The sequence below is a fragment of the Bos indicus x Bos taurus genome, chromosome 13 (genome assembly GCF_003369695.1).
Source record: "Bos indicus x Bos taurus breed Angus x Brahman F1 hybrid chromosome 13, Bos_hybrid_MaternalHap_v2.0, whole genome shotgun sequence".
Taxonomy (NCBI): domain Eukaryota; kingdom Metazoa; phylum Chordata; class Mammalia; order Artiodactyla; family Bovidae; genus Bos; species Bos indicus x Bos taurus.
This window is the reverse complement of record NC_040088.1, coordinates 20,298,040-20,323,355: the sequence shown is the minus strand read 5'-3', so window position 1 is coordinate 20,323,355 and position 25,316 is coordinate 20,298,040. Positions and strand designations below refer to the sequence as shown.

The 25,316-nt window shown below is 46.7% G+C and overlaps 1 protein-coding gene across 1 annotated transcript; it reads right to left on the bottom strand.

The window, feature by feature from the left end:
- Positions 1-6,165: 6,165 nt before the first annotated feature.
- PXMP4 (peroxisomal membrane protein 4) lies at positions 6,166-25,022 on the bottom strand. Its single transcript, XM_027558782.1, has 4 exons — positions 24,773-25,022; positions 19,248-19,310; positions 13,139-13,337; positions 6,166-9,080 (listed from the first exon to the last, which is right to left on the bottom strand). The coding sequence occupies exons 1-4, from the start codon at positions 24,883-24,885 to the stop codon at positions 8,817-8,819; spliced, it is 639 nt and encodes a 212-aa protein (XP_027414583.1). The 5' UTR covers positions 24,886-25,022; the 3' UTR covers positions 6,166-8,816.
- Between the last annotated feature and the right edge of the window lie 294 nt (positions 25,023-25,316).

Here is a 25,316-nt window from a genome sequence, read left to right as displayed (position 1 = left end):
TCTTAGGAACATTACTAGAGCACCAGCACAGCTCCTCTTTGCGGAAGACGTGGATGTGGAAGGGAAGGGGAGTGGGTGTTCATGGGGGTGTTCGTGCCAGCCAGCAGTTGCCTGACTATGTGGCCTTGGCTCAGTCTTTGGTCATCAGCCAGTCCAAATGTCCAGCCGGAGGGTCCAAGGTCAGTGGAAGTGGCTAGGCTTCTAGTCCATAAGTGAGCCTCCCTTCCCTTGCACCCCCATTATTCCATGAGCTCCAGCTCTGGGGACCCCCTCTCCTCTCCAAGGCCCACCCAGTGCCTCTTCCTTTCTCTGTATCACGCCAGCCTCTGCAGTGGGATTATGCTTTTCCAAGCAGAAGGAAGAAAACCTGACAGGGTGGCCATGCCTGCCCTGACCAGTGCTGCAGTGAGGGGCTGCGGAGCCCTCAAAGCAGAAGGGCTCTGTTTTCTCACCTGTAAAATGGGGATGGTAATAATAACGATCACAGTGTTCACTTTATAGGCCTGTTGGGACATTAACTGAGTTATGAAAGCACTTAGGGCAGTAGTTGGCGCGTAGAGAGCCCTCAATAAATGTCAGCAGTTACTAAGAATGAAGGCTGAATTATGGGAGCAGCTTGCCTACATCTCCTCCTAATTTTTCCAAATGAGAAAAGAAAAAAACTTCTTGTTAGGCTGCAGAACGAGTTTTCAAGCAGCAATCCATGCACTGCTTCCCAAATTTTATTAGGCTCAGAGACAAGGAGAAAAACACACTTGGACAGCAATGAAGTGTGTAGATGAGACAATCCTATATTCCACTGATTCTCAGACCATTTTCTAAAAATTGATTAATATTTTTTTGGCTGCACCAGGGGGCAGGTGGGAATCTTAGTTCCCTGACCAGGGATTGAACCCGTGCCTTCTGCAGTGGAAGCACAGAGTCTTAACCACTGGACCGCCAGGGAAGTCCTCTCTCAAACTTTCTTTTTTCGTATTTAACAGCTCTGAAAGTGAGGTGCAGCATACAATCAATGGCATGCCCATTTTTAGTCAGCAGCTCTTCTCCTTCCTAGGGGCTCAAGATAAAACGTTGTGCCTCATTTTGGAGGGTGTCTTGGAAGTTGGAGATAAGGTGGCTGAAAAGCACGGGCCCCGGGGCCTGCCCCCTCAGAGGCCTCATTGTTCTCATCACCTCCAGCCTCCCCAGCACATTTGAGGCCGGCCACGGTGGAGCAAGTCGCTTTTCTCTCATTTTGCTCGTTTTCTTTTCTGACACCTGCTGACCTGCATTTGGTCCCGGGGTTGACAGCACATGGCAAATGCGGTCAGGGAGGGGAGTAGCGAGAGCTCACGAAGAGAAGAGAAAGGCTTTTCATAATATATTAAGATATTCAGAAAGGAGGAGCCTGAGATATTCTCCCTCCCTCTCCTCTTTTTTTTTTTTTTTTTGAACAACAACAAAAAAATCCCTGCTGGAAGCCAGAGTTATATATATGCCAAACAGGCCAGGAAACCCAGCAGGCCTCCTGGAGCTGGCAATGAACCGAAACAGGGGCATTGTGTCCAGGCCACTGGCTGGCTGAGGGGCATTGTTAGGGCCTGGCCCTGTCTGGGAAGAGGGGGGCACAGGGGGCAGGGGGAGTGTGTTCCCATGACTCCCTGGGGAGTGACAACAATCAAGGCCAGCTGCGAAGCTCGCATGCCAGGGGCCTGTGGGCGGGTGGCTGGCCCCAGAGGGGCCGTGGAGGGCTGCAGGGGGCTGAAGAGGCGAGGGGAGGCGGCAAGATCCAGGTCTGTTTCTCAGCTGGGCGGGGGTGGGGGGGGTCATTTGCTATACCCGTCTCTCTCATCCCCACCTCCAGAAAGTCCCGGGCCACTGAGCCACTTTGCAAATGATACCCCAGATCTGCCCACTTCTCTCCACCCCAAGGCCCCACCCTGATCCAGGCTGCCATGGTCTCTCACTGGGACCCCTGCCTGGCCTCCTCACTGGATCCTGGTGCCAGCCTGGCTCTCTACGTTCTGTTCCCCACACAGAGCTAGAAGGATCTTTCCAAAATGTAAATCACATCACAGCCACATCACTCTCCTGATTAAACCTGCCAAAGGCTGCCTGTCAAACTGAGAAGAAAACCCAAACCCCTCACTCTGGCCCACAAAGCCGGCCTGATGGGCCCAGCCAGCCTCTGGGACTCCATCTCCGACACTCCAGGAAGCCCCCACCTGCCACTCTGTCCCAGTCTCGCAGACCTCCTGCAGGCCCTGGAATGCTGTCAGCTGTTTCCTCCTTAGGGCCTGCGCACTTTGCAGCTCCTATGCCAGGAACAGCCTTCCTCTACCTCTCAGCATGGCTTGATCCCAGAGCGAACAACACCTCCTCAGAGAGGCCTTCCCTGGAAAACAGACCTTGCTGCTCTCTACTGCACTGCCTTCCTGGCACCTACCACTGAACTGTATATTCGTTAGTCTTCCCTCCCTGGGTGGTAAACCCCAGGTGAGCAGGAACTGGTTTTTTCATCGCTAAACCCTAGCCTCCCATATCACCAGGTACATAGTACCTAGCAAGAACTCAGCCAATATTGATTGTTGTTGTTCAGTTGCTAAGTTGTATCCAAGTCTTTGTGACCCCATGGACTGCAGCATGCCAGGCTTCCCTGTTATTCACTATCTCCCAGAGTTTGCTCAGATTCATGTCCATTGAGTCGGTGATGCTATCCAACCATCTTATCCTCTGTCACCCCCTTCTTCTCTTGTCCTCAATCTTTCCCAGCACCAGGGTCTTTTCCAATGAGTCAGCTTTTCGCATCAGGTGGCAAAGTATTGAAACTTCAGCATCAGTCTTTCCAATGAATATTCAGAGTTGATTCCCTTTAGGACTGACTGGTTTGATCTCCTTGAAGTCTAAGGGAGTCTCAAGAGTCTTCTCCAGCACTACAGTTTGAAAGCATCAATTCTTCAGCGCTCAGTTTTCTTTATGGTCCAGTTCTCACACCCATACATGACCACTGGAAAAACCATAGCTTTGCCTATACGGACCTTTGTCGGCAAAGTGATGTCTCTGCTTTTTAATACGTTGTCTAAGTTTGTCATAGCTTTTCAGCCACCCTCAAGCAGTCCTGAAACTGTGATGCATGAACCCAAGTTCCATGAACTTGGACAGGAAAAAAAATTACACCTATATTTTCACTAGTCTCTAACTGAAATGTAACATTTCCTTCCATTTTAAATGTAGGCAACAATCCAGAGGCCAATTAGCAGCAACTTGGGACTTTATCACCAAGAGAAATCACAGCTAGTTCCTTATCACAGCTGCCCCAGGGATCCTAAGATACTGTTCATGCTTATGACACCTGTGACATCCTGGTAGCTTTGGACCTGCCACTCCATCTTTTTATCTGATGTGTTTAAAAAAGAACACACAGGGCTTCCCTGGTGCCCTGTACTCTTTCAGTAGTAAAGAGTCTACCTGCCAGTGCAGGAGATACAAGTTGGAGCCCTGACCTGGGAAGATCCCACATGCCTCAGAGCAACTAAGCTATTGTGCCACAATTATTGAGCCTGTGCTCGAGAGTCTGGGCGCCGCAACTACTGAAGCCCGCGCACCGTAGAGCCCATGCTCTGCAACGAGAGAAGCCACCGCGATGAGAAGCCTGCGTGCTGCACCTAGAGAGTAGCCCCCGCTTGCCACAGCTAGAGAAAAGCCCGAGCAGCAGTGAAGACCCAGCACAGCCATAAAAAATATTTCTAAGTCACAAATATAAAAAATATTATTATTTCAATATTCAATATAATTATTGTCTTTTATAATTCTATTTATGGTTTTAAAAACGGCATTCTTAAAAAAAAAGAAAGAATTCTTGAGAAGGGTCTAGAGGCTTCACCAGATGCCAAAAGGGTTCATGACACACATAAAAAAGACACCCTAAAAAGGAGTGTCGTGAAAGAGCTGATGTAGGGAGTTCCCTGGCAGTCCAGTGGTTAGGACTCTAAACTTCCGCTGCAGGGGGCCCAGGTTCAACTCCTTGTTAGGCAACTAAGATCCCACAAGCTGGGGAGCGTGGGTAAAAAAAAAAGAGCTGATGACGTATGACTTTGATCTCTCTCAGCTGACATCCAGCCCATGAGACGCTGAAGGGAGAGCTCAGAAAAGCAGGAGAGCAAGGCTTCCAACAGGAACCTCATGACCTGCATTTCACTGCTGCCTGGTCCTGTCTTGTTCATGAAATCATGAACACACAGCCCTGCAACAGAAAGCAGGAAGCCCTCTTGAAAATCAGTACTCAGAGGGGAGCCCAGCTGTCCCTCTGTCCTCTAGCTGGGCCCCTGTGGCCTCCAGTCCCAAGAGTGAGTTCTGCAGGAGGCCTCTGGTTAAACTTAACACACTCTCATCCAAAATGTGGGCTTTCCCCATGGCTCAGTGGTAAAAAATCCACCTGCAACGCAGGAGCCACAGGTTCAATCCCTGGGTCAGGAAGATTCCCTGGAGGAGGGCATGGCAAACCACTCCAGTATTCTTGCCTAGAGAATCCCATGGAGAGGGAAGCCTGGTGGGCTACAGCCCATAGGGTCACACAGAGCTGGACATGACTCAGCACGCACGCACCCAAAATGCTTTTCAAGACTGAAAAAGACCCTCTCTATCCCTATGAATCTGCAACAAGATAAGGGAAGGAAAACAATATTTTATAAATACCCTCATAGAAAGCAACCCACCTGCAGTCACAGATTGGTTCCAAGAGGTGGACACAGCATGACGTGCTGGTTTAGGAGAGTGTCAGGTTTAAAGTCTGATTCTCACAAACCCAACACACACTCATGAGAGTGGGAGAAGCGAACAGTGTGGACAGAAACACCATCTCCAGGATCCTTTCTGGAGCCTGCCGTGAGGAAGGCGGCAGTCGTGAGAAGCCGAGGAGGCAGCTTCTTGGAGCCTGGGTTTGTGAATCATCACTCTCACGTGGGTTCCCCGAACAACCTCTAATTTGGGAGAGGAGCAGCAGAAGGGCCCCAAATTCACTTCAACTTTGTCCTTCCCCTTTCAGTTGGAGTTCCGTGGGCATTCATGTTGGGTGTCATCTACGACAAGACTCAGGACATCTAGGATGATTCATCTTCATGCTGATCTGCCCGAGATATTTGGGGACTTGGGGGTGGGGTTGAGGGGGACAGGAACTGCCTCAAAGAAAGGACTCCCTTTTTAAAAAAAAAAAATAATACTAACACTGACTTTTTTTTTTGGTCACGCCCCATGGCTTGCAGGATCTTAGGTTTCTGACTAGGGATTGAACCCGTGCCCTTGGCAATGAAAGCACCAAGCCTAACTACTGGACCGCCAGGGAATTCCAGGACTCACTTTTGTATCAGATTATTGATCAAAGAGAAACCAAACATGCAGAGAACAAGGAAGGAGTGTCCAAGAGTTCTTGAGATGACAGTGCAATGTAAAAGCTTCTTAGAGGACAGAGATGGGTGGTTGTGCAGAGAATTTCTCAGGAAGGGTGCACTAGAATGGATGGGGGCGCCCCTGGCTGGGGAGGCGGTAGGTAGGTGGAGCTGAGGTTCAGGGGGAACTTGACTCTTCCTTATTATACCTTTGTGTACCCATTTACATTTTGCACTATTGTGTATGCATTATTGCTTAAAAATTTTTGTTTACAGCTTTGCAAGTTAGAGACCTCATAGGAAAGTAGCAGGTGCTTAATTGACACATATTAAAACACTGCTATTTCAGGAACTAGCATTTATGGAGCGCCTACTGTGGGCCAAGGGCCTCTGGCAATCCCAGTTTTCCAGGTCTTACAGACACGGAGGCTGGGCCAGGAGGGAGCTGAGTGGGAACTCCTCCCAGGAGCCGGGGCTCTAGTCCTGCCTGAGGACCACACCACCTCCCTCCCTGGAGTGAGCAGTTGGAGGCACCAGATGCTTTGGCAGGATCCAGAGAGATGCCATCTGTGAGGGGAACCTATTCTTAGAGAGCAGAGACAGTGGGTGGGGGAGCCAGCCAACCCCCAGCGGCAGTTGGGGGACGTCGGGAGGAATGGGGGGCAGGCAGCCAAGGCTTTTACCTTCAGCTGAGGGGTGGGGCAGGCCAGGTTCAAAGCAGAGTGTCCGTAGTCTTTGGGGCCAAGCTTCCTTTTACATTTGGAAGATACATTGGAAACAGCAGCAGGCATTTATCGAGTGCTTACTTTATATGCTGTCGTATCATTTAATCCTCCACACCACCCTCCAAGGCATGTGCCGTGAGAATGGCTGTTTAACAGATGACAAGTCGGAGGCCCTGAATGGTTAAGTCACTTACAAGGAACCAGCGGAGCCAGAACTGAGCCCAGACACTCTGGGTTCCAAAGCTGATAGCCTTAACCACCAAGCTCTGCTGCCCCTCAACTCGCTGCACCGGGGGCAGTTTTAGTTTGGGTTCCCCCAAGAGCAGACCCCAAGATGAGGATGTTGAGTGCAAGCAGTTTCTGTGGGAAGTGGTCCCGGGAAGCAGTGGTAGGGGCACGAGGAAGGAGACAAGGGAGGAGGTGTTATCACAAGAGTGACTGCTGTGGGCGGCCGGAGCTCAGGCTTGCCGGGTGCTCTGGAGCCAGCGTGGAGCAGGCACCTGGGAGTTATCCTACCCAGGGGCAATCGGAGTGCAGGAGTGGGGGTCTCCACCCGTCCCTAGTTGATAGCTGCTCCCAGGATGTATTCATCTCCAGCACTGCAGGTCTGCGGCAGGCTGACAGAGCAGGTGCCGAGAGCAAGGGAAGAGCCCTCAGGCAGAAAGACTCAGGGTGGCAGGAGGGTGGCTGGTGTGCACTGAAGTGGTAAGTTAGACAGGATATGGGTGGGGCACTCCAGCATCTGCTTTAAAACCCACTTGCTGTTCGCTACCCTCTCCCCTCCCCATAACCTCAGGGCCTCATTCAGCCTCCACAGAATGAACTAAGGGAACTTCAAGACTACCTTCTCTAAGCTGGCAGTACAACATCGTGCCTGAGAATACACCGTTTAGACTCAGACCCAGTCCCACCTTCATGACCTAACAGTTCTGTGACATAGCTTCCTCATTCGTCACATGGACTACTGGCTGGACCCTGTCATTCCCTACCACCTTGTTACTCAAGCTCAGAACAGCAGCAGCCATCACCCAGGAGCCGTGAGAAACCCAGAATCTCAGGCCCCACCCCAAACCCACTGAATCAGAATCTGCATTTTAATAAGATCTCCAGTGACTCATGTGGATATTTCTACTAGTAATTTTAAAAATATAAAAAGAAATTGAAGTATGCCTACTCCAACGTGTTTGATTTGTTCAGCTTGGTGGTTTAAAAAAAAAAAATCAGTTCTGGCACACACACAAGTCTCCAGTTCACCAGGTCCCCATCCCTCCCGACTGCATAGCACCCAGAACATCATCATTTATGCCTCTTCCCAGGCCCCTATAGGCATTTGAGTGTGCACCCCAATAACTAGCTAATTTTGCATAGCATAGTTTAGGTTTCTAAATTTAAGGCACTGAAAAAAAAAAAAGAGCTTTGAAATAGCATAGATCTGGTTTGGTTGTCACACGAGTTGTATTGCCTTTGGCAAGTTACTTCTCCGATCCTCAGTTTCCACATCTGTAAAATGGAGATCAAAATATGTACCTGCAAGGTCATTGTATGGGTTAAAAATAATAATGTGCAAAGCACCCAGGAAGGAGGAAGGAGGAGTTCACCAGGTGGATGTCATTAGTAGCTGAAGCAGCCGTCATAGTTACACAAGTCCAATGTAGACACCAGGTATTACTATGATTATCCTCACTTTAGTAGAAACTGAGCCTCTGAGAAGAACCTTCCCCAAGGTTACACAGCAGTCCAGTGGGGACTCAAACCCAGGTCCTCAAGCTCTGTATCTGCACTGTCCACTAGAATTTTCTGCGAGGATAGAACGTTCTAATCTGTGCAGCCACATGTGGCTGCTGAGCACTTGAAATGTGACTGGTCCAAATTGAAAAATGCTGAAAGTGTAAAACACACACCTGATTCTGATGACTTAGTATAAGAAAAATAGAATGTAAAATATCTTATTAATTTTTATATTTAATACACATTAAAATGATAACATTTGAGAAATACTGGGTTCAAAGATATAATTAAGGTTAATCTCTGCTTCTTTCTCTCCCCACATTTTTTTTTTTGGCCATACCTCGGGGCATGTGGGATCTTAGCTTCCCAACCAGGGATAGAACCCATGCCCTTGGCAGTGACAGCGGAGTCCTAACCACTGGACCACCAGGAATTCCCTCCACTTTTTAAAAACTGTGGCTGCTAAAAAAAAGCTCAGTCACATATGTCTCACACTGTGTTTCTGTTGGACAGTGGAAACACTGGAGCTTCTACAATAGAACACCCAAGGCAAGGAACTGAGTATTGTCTAAAAATGCATTTTTGCAACCCACTGCCCATCAGCCAGAAGCCCTCTTTTACAGAAGAATGGTCAGAGAACATACCCACCAGAAAGAGACTTCAGTGCCCTCGTCTGGGCTCGATGATCCCTGAGGCCCAGGGTGGGGTGTGGCCTTCCCTGGTCTCTCAAGAGTCAGCAGCCATCACCGTGCCCAAGGCTCCTCAGCCTGATTCGGTGGCTCGTTTCACTATTCAAGAGTACCTAATGAGAACTGATAATCAGTGCTTCCATTTTGCCAAATGGAGCCCTGGGCTAACAAAAGTTAGTCTGAGACCCCAGATCTTGAAGAGGTAGGAGCCTCTGGGATGGTTAGCAGGTGGAGCCAATCTCAAACCGCGGCTGGATACCTCCGTCACCCGACTGGGGTGCAGGAGCCTTCCTGAGCACCTGGGGGCCCTGTTACTTGGAGGGTTGGCTCTTGTTGTAGATAAAGAAGTCCGAGAGGTCGTGCCACACGTTGCTGTCCTCGTACAGGTAGGTCATGGACGACTGCAGCGAGGGCTGCAGGGTTGGCCGGTGGTACTCGAAGAGCCACAGCACCAGCCCCCACACCAGCCCTGAGAACCATGGAAACGGGTCCAACCTGGGTTCAGGGATGAAGCCCTTCTCCACGCCCAGGCGGCACAGGGCAAATAGGACGCGGGATAGCAGGTACATGCTGATCTGTGGGAGGGAAGGACGGGGTTAGAAGTGGGCCCAGCCACTGGGAACCTTCCACCCACCCCACACCACCCCACCCCATCCCTTCCCCTTTTCCCCCCATTCTCCTCCCCGACCCCGCCCCACCCTGGAGTGCTGCCTGTGCACTGGATCAGGGTTTTGCAGAGTATGAGCAAGGTGATTTGAAGTGGTTTGCAGCAGGCATTTGAACATTACTGTTTATGTCTTTTTTTGTTAGCAGTATTGCATGGCAAAAAGGATCTTATTTCTTCAACCAGGGATTCAAACTATATCCCCTGCAATGAAAGCACCCAGTTTAAACCTCTGGACTGCCAGGGAAGTCCCACTATTTATGTCTTTTATTATTCTTTTTAATTAAAAATTTTGAACAATGAATATATTTACATGGCTCAAAACTAAAAGGTAGCTTAATGACAAAAAACACAGTCCACAAATGAAAAAAAATTAATAAACTGGATTTCAACAAAATGCAAAATTTTTCAGTTGTCAAAGTCCATGTGAAGAGGTTGAAAAGAAAAGCTACAGACTGAGAGAAAATATTTACAAATACATATCTGACAAAGACTCATGTCTGGAAAATATTTTTAGAAACTCTCAAAACACAACAGTGAAAAAAAAAAGACAATCCAGTTAGAAAATAGGCAAAAGACACAAACAGATATTTCACTGAAGAGGTTAACACAAAAAGAAAATAGACACATGTAAAAAGGTTCAGCTTCATTAGCCATTAGGGAAATGCAAATTAAAACCACAATGAGAGGGACTTCCTGGCAGCCAGTGGTTAAGACTCTAATCATCCCATGCAGGGGGCCCAGGTTCCATCCCTGGTTGGGAAATTAGATCCTGCATGGCACAGCTAAGACCTGGAACAGTAAAATAAATAAATAACTTTTTAAAAACCACAATAAGCACTACACACCTATCAAAATTTCAAAAATCTGAAATGTAACAAACCACATGCCAGCTTGAAGGTGAAGCAACTGGATCACACATATATTCCTGATAGGAATGTAAGATAGGACAATCACTCTGGAAAATACTTCGTCAGTCTCCTCTAAAACTAAATATATATGTACCGTGTGTATGTGCTCAGACCCTGAGTCGTGTCTGACCCTTTACAACCCTTTGGACTGTAGCCCGCCAGGCTCCTCTGTCCATGAGATTCTCCAGGCAAGAATACTAGAGTGGGTAGCCATTTCCTCCTCCAGGGGATCTTCCCAACCCAGGGATCAAACCCATGTCTCCTACATTGCAGGCAGATGCTTTATCTCTGAGACATCCGTAAAACCCTTTATGTATCATATGACCCAGGAATTGCACTCCAGGTATTTATCACAGAAGTGAAAACTTAAGTTCACCAAATACATATACAAGAAGGTTCTGAGCAGCTGCATGCCTAATAGCCAAGAGCTAGAAACAACCCAGATGTCCTTCCATAGGTACATCCATACCATGGAACACTACTCAGCAGTGAAAAGGAATGAACAGCTGATACAATAACTTGAAAGAATTGCCAGGAAATTATGCTGAGTGAAAAAAGCCAACCCTCAAAGATTACATACTATAATGACTCCATTTACATAATATTTTTTTTAATTGAAGTATAGTTATTTACAATGTTGTGCTTCAGGTGCATAGCAAAGTGATTAAGCTATACACACACATATATGTACGTATATTCTTTTTCAGATTATAAAAATTTTATATTATAAAGTATAAAATATTGAATATACTTCCCTTACTAATTATTGTTTATCTATTTTATATATAGTAGTATGTGTTAATTCCAAACTCCTAATTTATGCCTCCCACTTTGGTAACCATAAGTTTGTTTTCTATGTCTGTGAGTCTATTTCTGTTTCATAAATAAGTTCATTTGTATCATCTTTTCTAGATTCCACATGTAAGTGATATATTTGCCTTTTTCTGTCTGATTTCACTTAGTATGATAATTTCTAGGTTCGTCCATGTTGCTGCAAACGGCATTATTTCATTCTTTTTTATGGTTGAATAATATTCCTGTGTGTGTGTGTGTGTGTGTGTGTGTGTGTGTGTGTGTACACTACATCATCTTTATCTGTTCATCTGTCGATGGTTGCTTCCATGCTTGTAAATAGTGCTGCCATGAACACTGGGGTATATGTATCTTTTTGAATTAAGAGTTTTTGTCTTTTCCATATATATGCCTAGGACTGAGATTGCTGGATTGTATGATGACTCTAGTTTTAGTTTTTTAAGGAATCTCGATACTGGTCTCCACAGTGACTGCACCAATTTATATTCCCACCAACAGTACATGAGTATTCCGTTTTCTCCACACCCTCTCCAGCATTTATTATTTGTAGACTTTTTGATGATGGCCATTCTGACTGGTGTGAGGTGACATTTCACTATAGTTCTGATTTCCATTTCTCTAACAATTAGTGAAACTGACCATCTTTTCATGTTCCTTTTCCTGTGCCTGTTGGCCATCTGTATGTCCATCATGTAACATTTTTGAATGGAGATCAGAGCAGCTGTTGCCAGGGGTCAGGGAAAGGAGGGAAGGGGGAAGGAAATGGGTGTATCCAGGATTCCTAGAATTTGGAAGTTCATAGACAAGTGAAATTTCTATCAAAAAAAAACTGGGGAAACTTTCCCAAAATACAAAATGCTCATATCCACAGACTCTTCCACTCCATGTCTAGGAACTTACAAACAGACCGACACAAGTGCAGGAAGGTGTCTCAACAAAGATGTAGACTACAGTGGATGTGTGAGGTCAAACGCTGAAGAGCCCCTAAACGTCCATCCAGAGGACACTGTGAAATCAAGGCTGGTCCATGCCATCAGCAGAGAGCTCTGCTCACGTCATAAAGGATGAGGCACTGACAAGAGAGGCCCCTAAGATACACGGTTACATGAAAAAAAAGGAAAAACGTACTATGATCTCGTTGGTGGAAAACTGCTGCTATGACCACTGATACAAGCACAGACAAGTTCTGAAAGGCTATACAAAACACAGTTAAAATGACCATCTCTATACATGTACACCTGATTCACTTTGCTGCATTGCAGAAACTAACACAACACTGTAAATCGACTATTCTCCAATTGTATGTATGTGTGTGTGTGTGCTCAGTCATGTCCAACTCTTTTCGACCCTATGGACTGTAGCCCTCCAGGCTCCTCCGTCCATGGGGTATTCAGGCAAGAATACTGGAGTGGGTTGCCATGCCATCCTCCTCCACGGAACCTTCCTGACCCAGGGATCAAACCCACATCTCCTGCATCTTCCTGAATTGGCAGGCAGATTCTTTACCACTGAGCCACCTGGGAAGCCCAATACTGCAATAAAAATTATTAAAAAAAAAAAAAAAGTGTTTCTGGGCAGTGGCTGGACAGTTAGAGGGGGAGAGAGACTCTTTTTCAATTTATTTTCTAATTGCATCATGTATCCTAAGCATCCAGAAGTGTGCCAGGCACACAATGAGTGCTTAGTTTGCATTACTTAAAATGTGAAAATAAAACAATTATTTTTATAATTTAAGACTATTTAAGAAATTTGAGGGAGGCAAATTAGAAAGACTGCCAACTTTTCATATAGCTCAAGAAGGATGCTAAAACAGCAGCAGCAGCAACAGTTAGCATTTTATCATTATCTCATTAAAAAATGGAATTTTTAACCAAGAAAAAGGGCAAGTTGCAGAATAAGAGATAATTCTTCAAATGTAGTAAGTTTCATTTTATGAAAATCTTACTCGTTTTTTTTTTCTCATTTCACTGCAGAGTAGTGTTTGGGGGCGTGTTTTGTTTTATATTTTTAAATCTTTGCCCCAGAGAGCTGCATGGTACTCCAGCAAGGTACCTGGTTAACAGAGGGGGAAGTTGAGGGGGAAGTGACCTTCCCAAGGTCACACAGGGATTGGTGAACTACAGACCCTCAGATATGGCAGGGAGCCACGAGCTCGTCGTCTTTGACTCCCATCCCCAACTCTATACCTGAATCCTGCCCCATCCCTCAGCCCTCTCCCCGGCCCCCATTCTGGGAAGACCTTTACCTGGCTGTTGATGTTATTGTTGTTTCCAAACACCAGCAAGCCCCCGATGAAGGCAGACACGAATGAGTGTGCCTGGTAGGTCTTGCCCTGGACGTGGGACTGCAGGGCACAGAGTCCCTTGTAGAGGAACACAAACCTGGCTAGGTTCCAGGAGTGGGTGTACGTGGCCTGCAGGATGGCACGCAGCTTCTCCCGGAGGCTGCACAGACACAAGGAGCCACCGTGAGTGCAGGCCCAGCCGCTCCGGGGCATCTACCCACCTGGCATGCAAAACTGGCCCAGGCAAGGAGCCCACGGGCCCACGCTCATTCAACCCCAGGCCTCTGCCCTCCATGCCCTTAGGGCTGCTCCCTCCCTGGATACAGGCTTTGACTTCACGCCATCTCCTTGAAGAGGTCTTCCCTGACTACCCCGCCACCTTTTTCAAGAGGTCTTCCCTGACTACTCCACGTATAAGAATGCCCACTGTATTCTGTTCCTTTATCCAACTTTTCTTTTCCTTCAGAGCTCATATCACCACCTGACATTTACATACTTGTTTATTACCTCCCCCCACTCCCACCTCATCCCAGTGGAAGCTCCCAGAGAGTGGTGTCTATACCTCACTCACTCATCCTCAGTGCGCAGAGCAAGGCCTGGCACATAGCGGATGCTTAATACATTTGTTTCTGGAGTAAACATGTGAAGGAATGAATGAGTGAATGAATGACTACATACTATGTGCTGGATCTGAGGATGTGAGTCTGAGAAAAAGTAGATCTGCTTGCTGCCCTCACAAGGTTTATGATCTAGTGGGAGAGGGAATTACGAAATGAATACTCATAAAACAAAGGTCAAACTTTGCCCTGACAAGCAATGATGCCAGGACGTGAAGGAAGACGTCAAGAGGGGAGAGGAGTTGTACTGGGATCAACACGAGCAGAGGTCCCGAGGAGGGACAGAGAGTGGGGAGTAAAGGAACAAAGACAGGTCATTAAGCCCTGAGCAGAAAATGTGTAAGGCAAAGGCTGTGAGGGAGAGGTGGGACCATGGTAAGATGCGTCTTTAAAAAAAAAAATTTATTTATTTATTTTTGGCTGGACTGGGTCTTTGTTGCTGCTCGAGGGCTTTCTCTAGTTGCAGAGAGCCAGGGCTGCTCTCTAGTTGCAGTGGCTTCTCTTGCTGGGGAGCATGTGCTCTAGGTGTGTGGGCTCAGTAGTTCCTGCACACGGGCTTAGTTGCTCCAAGGCATGTGGAGTCTTCCCAGAGCAGGGACTGAACCCATTGGCAGGCAAATTCTTTTCAAACACCAGGCTGCCAGGGAAGTCCTACGCTTTGTCTTTATCTTGAGAGAAGTGAACCTTTAGTAAGGCACGTGGTTTGACTTATCTTTTCACAATCGCTAGGGGGCAGTGAGGAGAGCCAAGGAGAGGAACCAGGAGACCAATTCAGGCCCAGCAACCACATGTGCCCTCGAGGCCTGAGGAGGGCCTTGAAGTGTGTCAGCTGGGGCCTGGGAAGTCTGCCAGGCAAGGGGGGACAGCTAGGAGTCAGCGAGCTCTCACCCCACGGGGACACGGGCCTACCACTGCCAGTTCTAAGGCAAGCTGCATTTCCTACTTTCCAAGCGTAGGCACTAATACTGCCTTGAAAATGTTTCTAGAATCTGAACACTTCTCACCTCTATGCCACCATCAAGGTCTGGGCCACCAGAGTTGCTCAGCTGGATTATTGCCACTGCCTCCTACTTTACACCTATTTCTGCCCTTGACCCCTAGCAGCAAACACTTCACTTTCTCACTATTAAATTTAAGTCAAATAGTGGCATGTCCACAAACAGATTCTTACGACAATTTCCTATTCCATTTAGAGGAAATGCCACAGGGGTAGGAGGAAGGTTCAAGAGGGAGGGGAGACAGATATATATATACACACACACATACATATATATATATACACACACACAAATATATAGTATATGCTCAATAAATCTAAGTATATATACATACATACATATACTTATGGCTAATTAGCATTGTTGTGTGGTAGAAACCACCAGAACATTGTAAAGCAATTATCTTCCAATTAAAAATTTAGAAAATTAAACAAAAAGAAGAGGAAAAGGCAAACTCTTCTCTTTGACCTAATGCTGAACAGGATGGGCCCCGGTTCAGTTCAGTTCAGTCACTCAGTCGTGTCCGACTCTCTGCGACCCCATGAATCGCAGCACACCAGGCCTCCCTGTCCATCACCAACTCCCAGAGTTCATTGAGACTCATGTCCATCGAGTCAGTGATGCCATCCAGCCATCTCATCCTCTGTCGTCCCTTTCTCCTCTTGCCCCCAATCCCTCCCAGCATCAGAGTCTTTTCCAATGAGTCAACTCTTCGCATGAGGTGGCCAAAGTACTGGAGTTTCAGCTTTAGCATCATTCCTTCCAAAGAAATCCCAGGGCTGATCTCCTTCAAAATGGACTGGTTGGATCTCCTTGCAGTCCAAGGGACTCTCAAGAGTCTTCTCCAACACCACAGTTCAAAAGCATCAATTCTCCGGCACTCAGACTTCTTCACAGTCCAACTCTCACATCCATACATGACCACAGGAAAAACCATAGCCTTGACTAGACGGACCTTTGTTGGCAAAGTAATGTCTCTGCTTTTGAATATGCTATCTAGCTTGGTCATAACCTTCCTTCCAAGGAGTAAGCGTATTTTCATTTCATGGCTGCAGTCACCATCTGCAGTGATTTTGGAGCCCAAAAAAATAAAGTCTGACACTGTTTCCACTATTTCCCCATCTATTTCCCATGAAGTGATGGGACCAGATGCCATGATCTTCGTTTTCTGAATGTTGAGCTTTAAGCCAACTTTTTCACTCTCCACTTTCACTTTCATCAAGAGGCTTTTGAGTTCCTCTTCACTTTCTGCCATAAGGGTGGTGTCATCTGCATATCTGAGGTTATTGATATTTCTCCCGGCAATCTTGAGTCCAGCTTGTGTTTCTTCCAGTCCAGCGTTTCTGATGATGTACTCTGCATATAAGTTAAATAAGCAGGATGACAATATACAGCTTCTTTTCCTATTTGGAACCAGTCTGTTGGTCCATGTCCAGTTCTAACTGTTGCTTCCTGACCTGCATACAAATTTCTCAAGAGGCAGATCAGGTGGTCTGGGATTCCCATCTCTTTCAGAATTTTCCACAGTTTATTGTGATCCACACAGTCAAAGGCTTTGGCATAGTCAATAAAGCAGAAATAGATGCTTTTCTGGAACTCTCTTGCTTTTTTCATGATCCAGCGGATGTTGGCAATTTGATCTCTGGTTCCTCTGCCTTTTCTAAAACCAGCTTGAACATCAGGAAGTTCACGGTTCACATATTGCTGAAGCCTGGCTTGGAGAATTTTGAGCATTACTTTACTAGCGTGTGAGATGAGTGCAATTGTGCAGTAGTTTGAGCATTCTTTGGCATTGCCTTTCTTTGGGATTGGAATGAAAACTGACCTTTTCCAGTCCTGTGGCCACTGCTGAGTTTTCCAAATTTGCTGGCATATTGAGTGCAGCACTTTCACAGCATCATCTTTCAGGATTTGAAAGAGCTCAACTGGAATTCCATCACCTCCACCAGCTTTGTTCGTAGTGATGCTTTCTAAGGCCCACTTGACTTCACATTCCAGGATGTCTGGCTCTAGGTCAGTGATCACACCATCGTGATTATCTGGGTCGTGAAGATCTTTTTTGTACAGTTCTTCTGTGTATTCTTGCCATCTCTTCTTAATATCTTCTGCTTCTGTTAGGTCCATACCATTTCTGTCCTTTATCAAGCCCATCTTTGCATGAAATGTTCCCTTGGTATCTCTAATTTTCTTGAAGAGATCCCTAGTCTTTCCCATTCTGTTGTTTTCCTCTATTTCTTTGCATCGATCGCTGAAGAACGCTTTCTTATCTCTTCTCTCTATTCTTTGGAACTCTGCATTCAGATGCTTATATCTTTCCTTTTCTCCTTAGCTTTTTGCTTCTCTTCTTTTTACAGCTATTTGTAAGGCCTCCTCAGACAGCCATTTTGCTTTTCTGCATTTCTTTTCCATGGGGATGGTCTTGATCCCTGTCTCCTGTACAATGTCACGAACCTCCATCCATAGTTCATCAGGCACTCTGTCTATCAGATCTAGTCCCTTAAATCTATTTCTCACTTCCACTGTATAATCATAAGGGATTTGATTTAGGTCATACCTGAATGGTCTAGTGGTTTTCCCTGCTTTCTTCAATTTAAGTCTGAATTTGGCAATAAGGAGTTCATAGTCTGAGCCACAGTCAGCCCCTGGCCTTGTTTTTGCCGACTGTATAGAGCTTCTCCATCTTTGGCTGCAAAGAATATAATCAATCTGATTTCGGTGTTGACCATCTGGTGATGTCCATGTGTAGAGTCTTCCTTGTGTTGTTGGAAGAGGGTGTTTGTTATGACCAGTGCATTTTCTTGGCAAAACTCTATTAGTCTTTGCCTTGCTTCATTCCGTATTCCAAGGCCAAATTTGCCTGTTATTCCCGGTGTTTCTTGACTTCCTACTTTTGCATTTCAGTCCCCTATAATGAAAAGGACATCTTTTTTGGGTGTTAGTTCTAAAAGGTCTTGTAGGTCTTTGTAGAACCGTTCAACTTCAGCTTCTTCAGCGTTACTGGCTGGGGCATAGACCTGGATTACTGTGATATTGAATGGTTTGCCTTGGAAACGAACAGAGATCATTCTGTCGTTTTTGAGATTGCATCCAAGTACTGCATTTCGGACTCTTTTGTTGACCATGATGGCTACTCCATTTCTTCTGAGGGATTCCTGCCCGCAGTAGTAGATATAATGGTCATCTGAGTTAAATTCACCCATTCCAGTCACTGGTTCCTAGAATGTCGACATTCACTCTTGCCATCTCTTGTTTGACCACTTCCAACCGGTTACCCCCACAATATTCCTCTCTTTGTTCTCTCCCCTGCAATCCCTCTGCTCCAGCCTCCTCAAACTCACCAGGTATGATCAGCCCTCAGGGCCTTTGCACAGGCTGTTCCGTTGGTATGAAACACTCCTTCCCTTGTTACCCACGTGGCCAACTTTTCCAGCTCCTTCAAGTCTCTACTTAAAATGTCACTTTCTCAATGAGCCCTTCCCTATTTAGCTCTGCAGCCTGCCCTCCCCCCAGCACTCTGGATCCCCTTTCCCTGCTTTACATTTTCTTTCCTACAGCCCATATAATATTCTAACATACCACATACTTTTTAAATTTATTATGTTTATTTTCTGCTACGCCTTTCTGCTAAACTGTCAGCTGTACGAGGGAAGGGATCATTCTCTGTTTTATTCACTGCTGTATCCCCAGCACCTAAAGACAGTGTCTGGCACATATTAGATGCTCAATAAATATTTACTGAAGGAATGAATGAGTTTAATTGAAAAAAAAAAATTTGGAGGACAAAAACTAAAACAAAAATAAATTTAAAAAAGAAAAATACATAAAGAAAGCAATCTTCACGACCTGGATTTGAGCAGCAGGCAGTCCATGTGTGATTCTTATAAACTCCAGGTGAAGTTAGATACATTAAAAACTAAAACACAAGTTGGTTTTTGAGAAGCTCCTTGTGGGAAGTTATGGAAGATCAGAGAAAGGCCAAGAAGTTTGAACAAGGAAAGAAAGTAGGTCATGGTGAGTTTTCCTGAGAAAGTGATCCTCAGAGAACTGGTATGGGTTGCTAGGAAGGCATAAAGATGGGGTAGAAGAGGAAAGGGGATTCCTGGTGTGTGTGTGGTGGGTACTCATGAGAAATGTAAAGAGGTGGAACCACCTGTTGCACATGAATGAATGGCAGCGAGTCTTGGTGCCAAGGGCTCCCCATGCTGGGGGTTGGAGAGAGGGGGGAATGTCCCTGAGGTCAGACTGCAGGGGGACTTGAATGCCACACCTGGAAGCTGGCTTCTCTGGAGAACATCAAGGAGCCAGGAGCTGGCGAATTTTCAAGATGGGATAGTAGAATCAGACTTGTGCTCTAGGAGATGGTGGTGTGGGCAGGTTGGACCCAACCTGGAGGCTACTGGGCAAGTCCTGGCACGATCTTGCCCAGTTTGAAGGGTGTGCAGAGGGGACAGGTACCTGCCACTCCGGAAAAGAAAGGTCATGACCAGCGCGTGAGGGGCCCGGATTTTGGCTCCATAGCTGTAGAAACAAAAGAAAATGGTTAAGGCACCACTGCACCACTGTTTCTTTCTGAGCTCTCTCTTTGACTCCCTGTGCCCCCTCCTCCCCTTCCCTAATCCTAATATCATTTTGGGAGGGAAACTAACCCTGGCTTTTGAGTTAGATCTGGGTTCCAAGTGGGTCATACAAAGTAAACAGTATCTGGTACCAAAGCCTTGCCCTGTTTGGCTCTATGCTGCTACTGCTAAGTCGATTCAGTTGTGTCCGACTCTGTGCGACCCCATAGACAGCAGCCCACCAGGCTCCCCCGTCCCTGGGATTCTCCAGGCAAGAACACTGGAGTGGGTTGCCATTTCCTTCTCCAATGCATGAAAGTGAAAAGTGAAAGTGAAGTCACTCAGTCGTGTCCAACTCTCAGCGACCCCATGGACTGCAGCCTACCAGGCTCTTCCGTCCATGGGATTTTCCAGGCAAGAGTACTGGAGTGGGTTGCCATTGTCTTCTCTGGTTTTGCTCTATAAACTTGGGTAAGTCATTGAATGTCTGAGTCTCCCTTCTTCCTTTAGTAAAAAGTATTGCCTGTTTCAGAGTTGTTTCTGGCAGTTAAGGACCTAGCACATGTAAAAGTTCCTCATTCAACCAGTACTAATGTCGCTACCTTTCTTTTTTTTTCTTTATTGGACTTGCCCTCGTTCCACCAAGTTCTCCAGCTGTCTGGCCCTGACCTTTCCAGGCTACGAGGTCTAACAATCTTTGACAGTCTCCCTCAGACAATGGTCATGAGCCCCATATTGTTGTCATATGAGTATCTGTGAGGCTTGTTTCCCACCGCCCCCCCCAAAGTATTTATTCATTTTGGCTGCACTAGGTTGTAGTTGCAGCATGTGGAGTCTAGTTCCCAGACCAAGGGTCAAACCTGGGCCCCCTGCATTGGGAGCATGCAGTCTTAACCACTGGACTGCTAGGCAGGTCCTTGTGAGGCTTGTTGGAAGCAGCAAAAGACTGGGAGGAAGCCTGTGTCCATCCACAGGGGGCTACTAGGTAAACACATAATGGACCCATGGCAACCAGTGGCATACACAGAGCTGTACGTGAACCAGGAAGCTCTAGATATGCTGTAGGCTTGGTTAAAGCAAGGTGTGTAAACTTCTAAAAAGCTCTAACTTTTTATGCCTTTTGTGAATATGCTACCTAATTTTGTAAAAAATCAAATAAAAAGTGTGATCAAATGACAGCAGTGTTACTGCATGTGGTGGCCAGGCTGAACGGCTTATTTCCTCACTGCCTAGCGGTGGGTGGGCAGGGCCCTCCTCTGGCCCCCAGCAAGTTTTCTGCCCTGCCTTCTCCAAAGGCATGTCTTCTTACCCTGAATAAAGAGGCCATTGGCCTCCTCCAGCTGGCCAAGGTGAACAGGACCCTGCCTTATACCTCAGACACAAATGGAGCAATGCCCCCAACTGCCTACATGTGCCTGGCCCCCTTCCCAAACTACTCAGACTCTGGTGGGAGCCAGCTACTGCCACTCACAAGATCTCTCTGTGTCCTGAAACACGGAATGCTCTGGATTAAAAAGGACTGAAAGGACATGATAGGGACTTCCCCAGCAGTCCGGTGGTTAAGACTCTGTGCTTCCACTGCAGGAGGTGAGGGTTCGACCCCTGGTTGGAAAACTAAGATCACATGTGCCGTGTGGTGTGGCAAAAACAAAACAAAACAAAATGGTCATGACCAAGGAAACGTCAGAGCAGCTCTGAATACAGACCTTCAGTCCTCTTCCATATAAAAGAGAAGTAAATGAAGGACCATGGCAGATGCAGTATGATATCCTGGAAGATCCCTATCTAGACTATCTTCCTGTAGAGGACATTTAGGGGACAACTGGGACCATCTGCCTATTAACTAGACAGCAGTCAACATTATAGGATTATGATTCATTTCTTTTTTAATCAAAAAAATTGTATACACCTACATTTTTGTACTTTAAAAAAAGTTTTTAAAAAAATTTATTTTTGGCTGTGCTGGGTCTTTGTTGCTGCGTGGGCTTCTCATTGCAGTGGCTTCTCCTGTTGCAGAGCATGGTCTTTTGGGCATATGGGCTCAGTAGTTATATTTCCTGGTTCTAGAGCACAGGCTCAATGGCTGTGGCTCATGGGCTTAGTTACACCACAATATGTGGGATCTTCCCAGACTAGGAATCGCACCTGTGTCTGATGCATTGGCAGGTGGATTCGTTACCACTGAGCTATGAATTTTCCTCTCTGAGCCACAGTCTTCTCATCCAGAAAATGGGTACAGTGGCAATTCCTCCCTTATACGCTTATTCATTCAGTTAATATTTAAAAGCCTACTTATACTAAGGAACAAAACAGATAAAAACTTCTGTCCCCATGAAGCTCATTTTCTAGTGAGAGAGTAGAAAATGCGTAAGTGATGCATAAGGGATGCGTAAGTGAATACTTAAGTGTCAGGTGGTGATAAGGTCTATGGAGGCAAAGTCAGTAGGGAAGGAGGTGGAAGTTCAGAGATTGCCTCATTGAGGAGGTAACAATCAGAAGCCTGAAGGTGAAGGAGTGAGCCAGGCAGATATTCACGCCAGTACAACCATGATTACAGCAGCCAACAGTTATATACATACCAGGCACTATGCTGAGCATTTCACAATACCAGACTACCTGATCTGCCTCTTGAGAAATTTGTATGCAGGTCAGGAAGCAACAGGTAGAACTGGACATGGAACAACAGACTGGTTTCAAATAGGAAAAGGAGTACATCAAGGCTGTATATTGTCACCCTGCTTATTTAACTTATATGCAGAGTACATCATGAGAAACACTGGACTGGAAGAAACACAAGCTGGACTCAAGATTGCCGGGAGAAATATCAATAACCTCAGATATGCAGATGACACCACCCTATGGCAGAAAGTGAAGAGGAACTAAAAAGCCTCTTGATGAAAGTGAAAGTGGAGAGTGAAAAAGTTGGCTTAAAGCTCAACATTCAGAAAACGAAGATCATGGCATCTGGTCCCATCACTTCATGGGAAATAGATGGGGAAATAGTGGAAACAGTGTCAGACTTTATTTTTCTGGGCTCCAAAATCACTGCAGATGGTGACTGCAGCCATGAAATGAAAAGACGCTTACTCCTTGGAAGGAAAGTTATGACCAACCTAGATAGCATATTCAAAAGCAGAGACATTACTTTGCCAACAAAGGTCCGTCTAGTCAAGGCTATGGTTTTTCCTGTGGTCATGTATGGATGTGAGAGTTGGACTGTGAAGAAGGCTGAGCGCCGAAGAATTGATGCTTTTGAACTGTGGTGTTGGAGAAGACTCTTGAGAGTCCCTTGGACTGCAAGGAGATCCAACCAGTCCATTTTGAAGGAGATCAGCCCTGGGATTTCTTTGGAAGGAATGATGCTAAAGCTGAAACTCCAGTACTTTGGCCACCTCATGCGAAGAGTTGACTCATGGGAAAAGACTCTGATGCTGGGAGGGATTGGGGGCAAGAGGAGAAGAGGACGACAGAGGATGAGATGACTGGATGGCATCACTGACTCTATGGACGTCAGTCTCAGTGAACTCCAGGAGTTGGTGATGGACAGGGAGGCCTGGTGTGCTGCGATTCATGGGGTCGCAGAGAGTCGGACACGACTGAGTGACTGAACTGATCTGATCACACATATTGACTCAATTCTCTCGACAGTATGATGGAAGTCAAAGTGTTCGTTGTTTAGTCTGTCCAATTCTGTGAGCCCATAGACTGTAGCCCTCCAGGCTCCTCCGTCCATGGTATTATCCAGGCAACAATAATGAAGTGGGTTGCCATTTCCTTCTCCAGGGGATATTCCCAACCCAGGGATCGCACCTGGGTCTCCTGCATTGCACGCAGATTCTTTACCTTCTGAGCCACCAGGAAAGCCCAACAGTATATTGAGAGGGTAACAGGCAGGAAGGCCAGGGGTCCCCAAATGGAGGAGACAGACTACAAGTGTCAGACATTTTAAACTATCTTTTAAGTGGCAGGAGGAAACAAACAAGTGTTAGATTTCTTCCCCTCCTCTATACAAATTTTAAAAGGTTTCTTTTAGAATTCTGTGTTGCCATGACAACACCTGGTTCCACCAGAACTTAACTTTTCTCAAACCTAGATCTAACCGATCCGGTTTTTCTTATGGAAATCTTTGCCTTAAGCTATGTTAATGAACTACGTATCTACCCTAGACTCTGTCTTCCTTGTAGAAGGAAATGGCAACCCACTCCAGTGTTCTTGCCTGGAGAATCCCAGGGACCGGGGAGCCTGGTGGGCTGCCATCTATGGGGTCGCACAGCGTCGGACACGACTGAATCGACTTAGCAGCAGCAGCAGTAGCTACATAACATCCAACTAAAGACTAGCAGGGAGCACTCCTGATGATGATGTCTATGTCAGAAGCTTTCTCTAATTCTTTTATACTTTAAAAAAGCTTTATTACACAAAAGCTCTGAGTGATCAAGCCTCGTCACTGGCCCCGGATTGAATTCCTCTCCTCCGGAGGCCAAGAATCCTGGCGTCTTTCATGGCTCAGCAACAACCTTTCAATATAAGTACTATTATCAGCCCCATTTTATAAATATTGAGGCTTAGAGAGCCTAAATGAGTTGCACAAGATCATGCAGGTAAGGGGCACCAGTACTCAAACTGAGGTGATCACATCCACACCGCCACGCCATGCTGCCACTAAAATGCCAAGTCCAAGGACATGCAGATTTTTGTTCCCTTTGTTCTTTGATGCTTCCCCAGTTCTGGCATTGTAGGCTCTCAATAAATGATAGCGTTTATGCATAAAGTTTAAAGGAAAATGAGCTCCAGTCCTGGCGCCAACCAGAGGAAATGACCTCCTCTTCTGCAGGTCTGATGACCAAATTGTAATCAGTTTGCTTGGCAAATACTTGCAGCTTCAGTTACACTGGTCACACCTGCGGCTTATCAGAAGAGGACTTAGCAGTAGAATCTTTTTTTTTTTTTTTTTTAGCAGTAGAATCTTACAAAAGAATGAGAAGCGGGATGAAAGTCCAGGGCAGCTTAGTGAGGGGAGCATAGAGAGGCAGAGCCGCAAGTCTTGCTAGAAGGCAGAGTCCAGCTTCCCACTGTCCAGATGGAGCCACGGAAGCCAGATAGGCCCAAGGGCACACAGCAGCGGGAGGGGGAAACTGGACCCAAATGAAGGGATACAGGGGCTGGCATGGGAAATAGTCAAGACAATAGGGCCAGGCTGCAAAGCACGGAGTGCCTAGAAAAAGCGTAGTTAGACCCCCGGCTCAGAAGGCGCACAGAACCCAAAATCCAGCGCCCACTGCGCCGACAGTGGACGCCAAGACCTAGAGACACACTAGGGCTGCTCAAGGGCGCACAGCGCAGCGGCGCCGGTCCCAGAGGCAGCTTCTCCAACCCCACCAGATCGATCCTTCAGCCCCTGCCCAGCCCGATGACCCCACTCACACTGCCCCGTTCCGGAAGCCCTTAAGCATGGCCAGTGCTGCGTGGTAGCGGCGCTTGCTCAATAGTGCGTTGATCGCAAAGAGCAGAGCCCGCAGCTGCGGTGGGGCGACCATAATGCAGGCGTCGCTGAGGGTGGTAGACACGGAGCAGGACTCACGCCCTGACAGCCGGGGTTGCTATTGCACAACCCTCAGTAGGGCTGGAGGTGCCGGATGGTGCCGGACATTGCAGCCGCGTCTTTGAGCCCATAGGATGTGTCTGCTGTCACTCATACGAGCAGGGCCGATCACAGAGCTCACTCAACTCACGAGGGGAATGGGACGCAAGCACTCTCCCGAAGAGCGGTCTGATTGGAAGAGAGGGAAAGCTCGTAGCCAATTACAATGGGCTCCGTCCAATTCGACCGCAAAAAGGTTAGAAACGTATTCCTGGATTTGTCCAATCAGAAAGCAGTTTCCCTGGGACTTAGAAGAGGTGTGTCACCTGTGAGCTTGGAAGTTTTTTGAAAGAGGAGCCACCCTCGGGAGAGTAGGGATGGTGACAC